Source organism: Rhamphochromis longiceps, linkage group LG16 (assembly GCF_057381845.1).
Source record: "Rhamphochromis longiceps isolate RC_006_pf linkage group LG16, R_longiceps_female_GT1.1, whole genome shotgun sequence".
In the NCBI taxonomy this organism is placed as follows: domain Eukaryota; kingdom Metazoa; phylum Chordata; class Actinopteri; order Cichliformes; family Cichlidae; genus Rhamphochromis; species Rhamphochromis longiceps.
The window spans coordinates 35,663,204-35,672,838 of NC_140572.1; the positions used below are offsets into that span (position 1 = coordinate 35,663,204).

Genomic DNA, 9,635 nt, shown 5'->3' on the forward strand with positions numbered 1-9,635 from the left:
ACACAATTCACCGGAATGACTGCCAAAATGCCTGGAGGTGAGCTATCTCACAATTTATGTGAAAATAAAAACACAATTTTTGAATACTTTCCACTCAAGTTCATTTCCAGAGGGCACATTTGCCACATGAGCCCTGCGCTGTTCTTTCTTTTAATGTCTTTAAGTAGTATTTGACTGCTAAACCCCAAAACTTTACTTTTCTTGGCATTTGTTTACCATTCATTATTAATAACCCTCAGTAATCCCATAAGTTTAGTTTAGTTTATTGAAATCTTACTGATTACTAATTATTTGCTTGCATAATAATCTGCAGCAGATTCTAATTATTTGTTGTGGTGCTTGGATGCGTTCTTTTCATTAAGCTCTGGCTCTTTTCTTTCTTCTTTCTACACTGTAAAACCTAATAAGTTCACAGAACTCAAAAATTGTTGTGTAACAGATTACACAACAATTTTTTAGTGATGTTTTTAAAAGTTTTAAGTTTAACTACAATAAAAATTATAGTTGCAGTTGCCTTAAATTACCTCAATGTTAACATAAATGTTGATATTCCTCAACTTATAATTAGGGAGTAATAAACTCAAAATGTTCAATTTTTTCAACTTAATTAAGGTGGGAAATACACTCAAAATATTTTACATATTGCAACTCATACGATGTGGGAAATAAACTCAAACTTTTTCATATTTTCTAACTTATAATATGGGAAATAACACTTAAAATCTTCAATATTTTTTAAAATACTGTGGGAAATACACTTACAAATAATTCTAAACTGTTTACCCAGTAAATTATAATCAGCTAAAAGTGTTAGAAAACATGAAAGTAACAACACTAACAATTTAACAACTTTTTATTAAACACAATGTGCTTTTAAAAAGGCACAAACAACAGAGCTCACTCATAAAAAAGTGCTTCATAAATAAAACAAGAGAAAAAGACTCCAAGGGTCTCCATCTCAATTCTAAAATTCAATAACATTTTCAGTATTAACAGCAATTGCAGCTATTAGAACATTGATGCATTTAACACTTACTGTACCTTGACAGCTGCAGCTCACTTTCTTTTTTAAAAATACATAAAAAAAAAACAGTACTGGTTTCCACTGCTGTACTTATAGGGAACAAACATCAAGGCAGTGCATTTACGTATTAGGCAACAGAACATTAAACATGAATAGTGAACTGAACAGTCATTCATCTTAAATGTGAGGTAGAAGAGGCAAATGATTAGGAAAAAAACAAACAAAAAAGCTTCCTCAATACTCAGCTTAACAAGTAGTCCATTCTGAGTGATTCACTCATTGAACAAATCATTCTTCAGCATCAGTAGACGCCCTTTCAGTGGTTTGTTGTCCTCAAGGCACATCACAACCTTTTGGATAAATGTGAATGTAAGCTCAAGTTTCTTTGGGTATTGTAGGTCTAATGCATAGATGTACCCAAAGAGCAGGAGAAATGACTCAGCCAGATTTGTGGGACCATTCACAAGTATTTCATCCTCAACGACAATGCAGATGCTTTCGGGACTGAAGAGGGCCGAATCAGTAGTGTCATCCGTGACAACTGTCAGCAGAGCCACAGGAGTGTCAGTGAGGTCTGGACCATCTGCTGACTGCAAAACAAAAATAATACAAGAATGAGTTCAGCCCCACAAGGACACAAATCATGCTATTGATTAGAGGTGTGAATCTTCATAAGTCGCACGTTTCTTTTAGGATTATAATGTCAATTTGATATTGCGATACATCATGATGCATTACAATAATCTTAATTTGGGTTTGGTTTCAAAACATATGTGTAAATAAATGTTTTCAATAATAAATATATGCCAAGATATTTGTTTTTGTTATTTACCAAACATTTCTCTGACCACAACATGGCACCTCCAAAAAAATAGAACACTTGAATTTTAAAAAGGGAGATAGTTTTTATCTGCAGATTTTTTTTGTATAATAATCTTTCAACTATTTTCAAGTTTTCTGGTTTATGCGTAACAATCTTCTTGCAATCTTATTCAACAATAGTTGATATATGGGAGAAAACAAGTCAGATGAGGACTGTGTTGAACATCCTTCCTGATATACAGTGGGGCAAAAAAGTATTTAGTCAGCCACCGATTGTGCAAGTTCCCCCACCTAAAATGATGACAGAGGTCAGTAATTTGCACCAGAGGTACACTTCAACTGTGAGAGACAGAATGTGAAAAAAAAATCCATGAATCCACATGGTAGGATTTGTAAAGAATTTATTCGTAAATCAGGGTGGAAAATAAGTATTTGGTCAATAACAAAAATACAACTCAATACTTTGTAACATAACCTTTGTTGGCAATAACAGAGGTCAAACGTTTACTATAGGTCTTTACCAGGTTTGCACACACAGTAGCTGGTATTTTGGCCCATTCCTCCATGCAGATCTTCTCGAGAGCAGTGATGTTTTGGGGCTGTCGCCGAGCAACACGGACTTTCAACTCCCGCCACAGATTTTCTATGGGGTTGAGGTCTGGAGACTGGCTAGGCCACTCCAGGACTTTCAAATGCTTCTTACGGAGCCACTCCTTTGTTGCCCGGGCGGTGTGTTTTGGATCATTGTCATGTTGGAAGACCCAGCCTCGTTTCATCTTCAAAGTTCTCACTGATGGAAGGAGGTTTTGGCTCAAAATCTCACCATACATGGCCCCATTCATTCTGTCCTTAACAAGGATCAGTCGTCCTGTCCCCTTGGCAGAAAAACAGCCCCATAACATGATGTTTCCACCCCCATGCTTCACAGTAGGTATGGTGTTCTTGGGATGCAACTCAGTATTCTTCTTCCTCCAAACACGACGAGTTGAGTTTATACCCAAAAGTTCTACTTTGGTTTCATCTGACCACATGACAGTCTCCCAATCCTCTGCTGTATCATCCATGTGCTCTCTGGCAAACTTCAGACGGGCCTGGACATGCACTGGCTTCAGCAGCGGAACACGTCTGGCACTGCGGGATTTGATTCCCTGCCGTTGTAGTGTGTTACTGATGGTGACCTTTGTTACTTTGGTCCCAGCTCTCTGCAGGTCATTCACCAGGTCCCCCTGTGTGGTTCTGGGATCTTTGCTCCCCGTTCTCATGATCATTTTGATCCCACGGGATGAGATCTTGCGTGGAGCCCCAGATCGAGGGAGATTATCAGTGGTCTTGTATGTCTTCCATTTTCTGATGATTGCTCCCACAGTTGATTTTTGCACACCAAGCTGCTTGCCTATTGTAGATTCACTCTTCCCAGTCTGGTGCAGGTCTACAATACTTTTCCTGGTGTCCTTCGAAAGCTCTTTGGTCTTGGCCATGGCGGAGTTTGGAGTCTGACTGTTTGAGGCTGTGGACAGGTCTCTTTTATACAGATGATGAGTTCAAACAGGTGCCATTCATACAGGTAACGAGTGGGGGACAGAAAAGCTTCTTACAGAAGACGTTACAGGTCTGTGTGAGCCAGAGATTTTCCTTGTTTGAGGTGACCAAATACTTATTTTCCACCCTAATTTACGAATAAATTCTTTACAAATCCTACCATGTGAATTCATGGATTTTTTTTCACATTCTGTCTCTTACAGTTGAAGTGTACCTCTGGTGCAAATTACTGACCTCTGTCATTTTTTTAAGTGGGGGAACTTGCACAATCGGTGGCTGACTAAATACTTTTTTGCCCCACTGTACACCCTGGTTCTCCTTGAGTTCTGAGCGATGTCATATGGTTGATGCTGAGGCCAGTACACTTACATCACAAGTCCTGAATAACGTGGAGGCATCTTCACGCAGGTACACAGGAAGTGCACGAAGGACGAGGGCCCGTCTTGTATTTACATCATGCTGTTCCTAGATGAACACACAATATCTATTAGAATAGTATTTACACAAATGCAGAGTAAAAACAAAGTGTTGGATAGCCATGTTCTGATTGTCATTGTTATAGATCAGGGGTGTCCAAACTTTTTGTGTAACGGGCTAAACCTGTCAATCTAGAAGGGTAACCCAAAAAAAATCTAAAAATTTTGAATAATTCAAGGCAAAATTCTCTAGTTTCTTTGTATTTATTTTTTATTTAAATTGGGACACAAATTATAAAACTCACCCACTGACAACTGGTGAAATGTTGACTCTCTGTAGCGCTCTTTGCAGTCTGATATCTGTAAACAATATGTGCACAAAGACGACTTATTAATGTTCAAAAACATTTCTTGCACAGCACACACACACAAGTAGTCAGCTGATCTCATCTGATGCAGATCTGCTCCTTGATCAAGTGACATTTGTCCGGATTTTTGGCACGAGTGACGTCGAATCAGCACCGCAGCTGGATGGCCTGATTTACATACCCAGCGCAGCTGATACTCACCACAATAATTTACTAAGATTATATGCACTCCTGTTATTAAGTCCAGTTCAGTCTGTTAATGTTAACCGTTTCAAACTAATGTTGATAGGTGTGTTGCTAAGCTTAATAACTTAAATAACAAACTTGAAATTTACCCGTCCTATTTTCCCTTTTATTGTTTTTTCTCTGTGCTGTAAATCTTCTGTCTAAGAAGAAATCTGAGGCTGCTGTTCTGAAAATAAGCTACCAAAGCTTTTTCTGAATGAATCAATAAAGATCCATTTATGGAAAGCTGTGATGAAAGCAGTTTTGTCTTTAATTATATTCAACAATATAACATATTCGACCACTTTTAAGTGATTTTGTGATCTTTAATACACTTTAATACACTAAAGTTAAGGTTATTTACCTAATTTCTAGTAAGTAGCCCTCAGTGAAAAAAGTTTGGACACCCCAGCCTTACAGGTTAGGGAGTATTTGTGATCCTGCATCAATGAGTCTGCATCAATGATTCTTTCTTAGCCTGGGAGCAGAACGCGGCTCTTTATTTTCATTTCATTTCAATTTATCTAGCAAAGATCGATAGGGTCTGGCTTAAAGGTGTCAAGGAGGCGCCTCAGTCTGGCTGGTTGAGCCTTGTCGAATTAGCGCGAACAATTTAGCTGAACTTCGTTCGTAGCACCGAGTTCGACCAGTGTATAATGTTAGGCTGAATCAGGCGATGCATTTTTCCGCAAGCCTTGACTTGTAGAGCTCGCTTAGTGGAATACCCCTCTAAACTGTTAAAAGGATTTCGAGATTATCTCACAACCACACATTTGAGACTACGAAAAAATACAAACGTGTCTAATTACCATCATGATAACACACTCATGTTGTTTATTATTGTTCGCTTCATGCTAGCACACACACACACACACACACACACACACACACACACACACACACACACACACACACAGCTCAACAGCGTAAACTACTGACTGTGTAACACGGACACTTATTGAAATAAGTATACTCACAATACGCACGTACATTACCGGCGAATACGACAACCAGTGGAAAGTTTTAGTAGAAAGTTCAAATGCATGGAGCTAGAACTGCCACCGTCAACTTCCCGGGCAAGAATACAATGCATTATGGGAAATGTTGTCCCCCACGGAAAACCGCCAAAACGTTACATCATTCTAATTTGAAATAACATTACGTATTTGTCACATTAGAAAACTTCTAAAATTACAATTACTTGGATTCGAATTCATTTATAACAAACATTCACTGTGCACAAAGTACGAATATATTTCCAGTAAAAAATAAAAAAGAATGTTTATCAAAATTAAATTTAAACAAAACAAAAACACGTTAGACTTACCAAATTTAGGGCAGTTGATGAAAAAAAAATAAGGTGGTGGTCGTGGTGGGTTGAAGTTGGGGACTCTTAATCCACACGGGCTGGCCAAAACTTCCCCGTATCAAGGTAAATTCAAGATGGCTGACTAAGCTTTCCTGAGGGAGCGACAAGACTCCACCCACCAGAACGTCACTAATATATGCTTCTTAAACTTTTTGAGCATTCCAAAAAATTTAGCTAAAAAATATTGAGCCCTATTCAATTAAAGCTGCATAAAAGCCAACAGAGCTCAATACTTTATAGTTTGCTCAACTACAAAACGACATTTGAGTGTTATGAGCTTATTAGTTATGAGCTAGAACAACTGTTAGGGATTACAGTGTAGTGAAACACTGGAATTTGAGAGTTTTCAGTCTGTTGATAAATTAAAGCTCCCTCTTCAGACTGTGCCCATTACACTGGCTTCTGATTGTGGTGCTTCACTCAAGCTGCACAGCTGCATCAACCCCCTCCTGTCAAACCCTGCCACATGCTGAGGCCTGGGCTACTCTTGACTCCCTCACAATATGGCTGCCTGGTGCGCTGCGCACACACACACATCAATTAGAGAAAGGTTACCTTGTGCTGCTGCTGGCTGGTTGTCTTCCTGGCACCAAAAGAGGCACAGAGTGAAAGTATGAGTGGAAGAGCTGACTTCTCGCAACACCTCCACACCCACACCTCTGTTCCACCAGCAACATTAACCATCACAACCACCACTCTGTTCCTGTTTTCCAAATTTGGCCTAGCTATTTTCAAAAGGTCACCTTGCCCTTTTTTTTGTTTCCTCCCAGATTCTTTTCAAACAATAAAAGTGCACACATGGAGCAAAAATTAATATTTACCTCGGGACCTTTAGAGGAAGTGTGGTTTTTCAAAAATGCAAATCTTAATATAAGCAACGAACTGCCTTGGGCACCAGTGCTATTATTTAATTAGAGATGGTGGTGTGAGGTTCAATATTTATTTGGGAGAGGTGTTGTGTTTATGCCGCTGGATATTTACTGGAGCAGCGGAGGTTAAAATCTTAAGCCAGTCTCCTTTGTTCCTCAGACTTCTTGCCACCATGACCATTGGCAACTGGTGCAACTGGCATCAAAGTATTCATTATAGAAATGCACTATGCGTACTAAGGCTGACAGGAATGTGCACAGACACGCAGTCTATTTCTTCTTGTATATGTGTACGTGTCTGTGTTGCTGCAGGTATATAAGAGAGCATACTGACCATTCCTTTAGGTTAAGCAATGCACCCTTCTGGTAAACAATGGAGCCTGTAGTCTTTAACCCCATGTGTATGTGTGTGTTTTTTCTCCTTTCACTGAGGGCTCATTTTTCACACACATATACCCTGTGATTTTATGGAAAAGAACAATCATGGCTTGAAGTGGCGTGTTCTTCAAAAACCTCCTCTGGGACACTGTCTGGAAACTGGTGTTACGAACTGTCTGCAGCTAAGTATCCATCATGATCACTTTTCCTTTATTTTTCAACAACTTTATAAAAACTTGCTTCCCTGTTTAGTTTGTTCCGCAGACAGGTTCATGGTCATAGCTGAGGCATCTCACTTCTTGCACTGAAGAGCTCAGAATTATTGCTATTATTATTAATATTATTATCATTGCAAACTGTGTCATTTTGGCAACTATTGTATTAGACACAGTGAAGGATAAAAAAGAAAATGATAACTTTATTTGTATAGCACTTTTTAAAACACAAAGATACAAAGTGCTTCACAGTTAGTAAAAGCCTACATTAAGGATAAGTCAACACCATACTGTTTCACATACATTCCAACATACTCGCTTTCATTTACACAAATAGATGTAAACTATGACTCAAAATAATGGGAGAAAGATTAGGAGAAATCTACTGAATAAAAATGAGTTTTCAGCAGTCGTTTAAAACAAATCACAGATTCAGCTCACCTGATGAGGAAAGCTTCCCCAAACTTAGGATGCTACAGGCTCAAATGGGTGATTATATTTGGCTTTACGGTAAGAAGGTGGAACAATTACAAGACCTTGATCAGATGATGTGAGACCTTGGCTGCACTAATAGGGTCTCAGTAGCTCTCATATATAAGCAGGGGCCTGTCAGTGGGGCTTTATGTGTTAATAATAGGATTTTAAAGCAGATTCTGAAATTCACTGGGAGCCAGTGAAGAGAAAAAAGAATAGATGTGAGTGCCGGCTCATTTTTGTTAACATCCTTCCTGCTGTGTTCTGCAACAGCTGGATATGGGCTGTGGAGGACTAAGAGATGCACATGAAAACATGAAAACAGCAATCAACGCAGGAGAAAATTAAAGTTCAAAATGACCGAATGACAGCAACAATTTGATTTTAGCAATATTTTTTTAGATGAAGGAAAGAAGATTGGATCAGCTAAGAGATGCAGATGTGTTCAAAATGCAGATGTTGGTCAAAGATGGTACCAACGTTCTTATCAGGTGATTTGTTCTTATCAGAGGGGGCTGATGTACTGACTGATCGCCTTAGAGGAAATCTTGTGCCAAACACAAGAATGGGTTTTACTAGAACTGACAATACAGTTGTTGAGGTTGGTTGGCTTCACAGAAAAGTACACCTGTGTGTCATCTACAGTACATTGCAATGATCAGGGCTTCTTTTGAAACTGTTGAGTAGATGGCCCAGGGATAACACACATATAAAGAAAACTGAACTGGTCCAAGACTGGAGCCCTGGGAGACAAAACGGGGGGGGCGAAGATGAGGACACATAGACTCAAATGAATTCTGAAATAGCTGTCAAACTGTTTAGGAGCAGTGCCCGTGATGCCAATGCAGTTTTGTAATATGTTAATATAAATAGTGTGATCAGTAACAAAGGCTCCAGATAAATCTCATAAGAATAAAATCGATTCTGTTCATGTAGACGTACATCCAGATGAACAGAATCAACCTTTCGGGATCTACTTACCTGGATGATTGAGCATGTGTCAAGACAATAAAATCGAATGTTCACCTTTATCAGTGAGGCATACGAATATTGTTAGTAATTTTCAAAAATGTTCTTTCAGTGCTGTGATTTGTCAGCAACTGGATTGCAATTTCCAATTAAAAATTTTGTTTCACTCAAGTAGCTGAAAGAGCTGATGAGCAACAGCTTTCTAAAGGCATTGTTTTAATGAAGGGAAGTTTGGAAATTGGCCTGTAATTATGTATAACCGTGGAATCATGGGAGGATTTTTTTAAGCAGAGGGAAGAGGTTGGCTGTCTGAAATGCAGCCAGATGAAAGGCATTGATTTGTAATAAAGAGAAACCGGGGAGATGACAGGTAAAACCTCTTAAACGAACTCAGGAGGGATGATGTCAGTTGGACAGGAAGATATGCAACATTGACACTGATGGTACCAGTGTTGGGACTAACGCGTTATTAAGTAACGCGTTACAGTAACTACGTTATTATTGTGGTAACGAGCACGGTAACTAGTTATTATGCCAAAACCAGGAACGCGTTACTCGTTACTGGGATTTAGATAGGGTCGTTACTCGTTACTTCGTGTGGTGGCTATCGCGGAGCTTCCACAGATTCAGTAACATTAGCAAGTGGTGGAGGCCAGCAGGTGGATGAAGGAAAAGGGACGCAGAAGGAAAAGAGACCCGAGGCGGCCGCCGGTCCAAGTGTGAACTGAACTTCAGGTAAGAAGTTATTGTAAATGACCCAGATTATTTGTTTATTTGATATTTTTCAAACAGTTAAATCCCTGAACGAATTATACCTTATAATATAGATTAGACTCTTATTTTGAAATTCGGAACGGGCAACTTCCGGGAAGGAAGATCGTACCGCAACTGCTTGCCGCAGAAAGGATTAATGAGAAGGTTATCGTTTTCCATCCATCTTAAAATTAGCATCTAGCTGGGGCCCGTT

General features: G+C 39.1%; 1 protein-coding gene across 4 annotated transcripts; it reads right to left on the reverse strand.

Moving 5' to 3' along the window:
• Window positions 1-835: 835 nt before the first annotated feature.
• LOC146651578 (uncharacterized) lies at window positions 836-5,931 on the reverse strand. 4 transcript variants are annotated; one of them, XM_085385515.1, is made up of 4 exons: window positions 5,372-5,690; window positions 4,111-4,161; window positions 3,755-3,850; window positions 836-1,614 (listed from the first exon to the last, which is right to left on the reverse strand). In XM_085385515.1, the coding sequence occupies exons 1-4, from the start codon at window positions 5,384-5,386 to the stop codon at window positions 1,297-1,299; spliced, it is 480 nt and encodes a 159-aa protein (XP_085241641.1). In that variant the 5' UTR covers window positions 5,387-5,690; the 3' UTR covers window positions 836-1,296. The 4 variants fall into 4 exon arrangements, 1 of the variants encoding a protein (XP_085241641.1); XR_014908020.1 differs by lacking the exon at window positions 5,372-5,690 and adding an exon at window positions 5,722-5,931 and having other exon boundaries at window positions 1,579-1,614; window positions 4,107-4,161; XR_014908021.1 differs by having other exon boundaries at window positions 1,579-1,614; window positions 4,107-4,161; window positions 5,385-5,706.
• Between the last annotated feature and the right edge of the window lie 3,704 nt (window positions 5,932-9,635).

Excerpts from the sequence above, each read along its gene's own strand:
- LOC146651578 (XM_085385515.1), bottom strand. Across the intron at positions 3,851-4,110 it reads CAACATTTCACCAGTTGTCA|GAACAGCATGATGTAAATAC; the intron begins GTGGGTGAGTTT and ends GTGTTCATCTAG. Across the intron at positions 1,615-3,754 it reads CGTTATTCAGGACTTGTGAT|TCAGCAGATGGTCCAGACCT; the intron begins GTAAGTGTACTG and ends TTTGTTTTGCAG.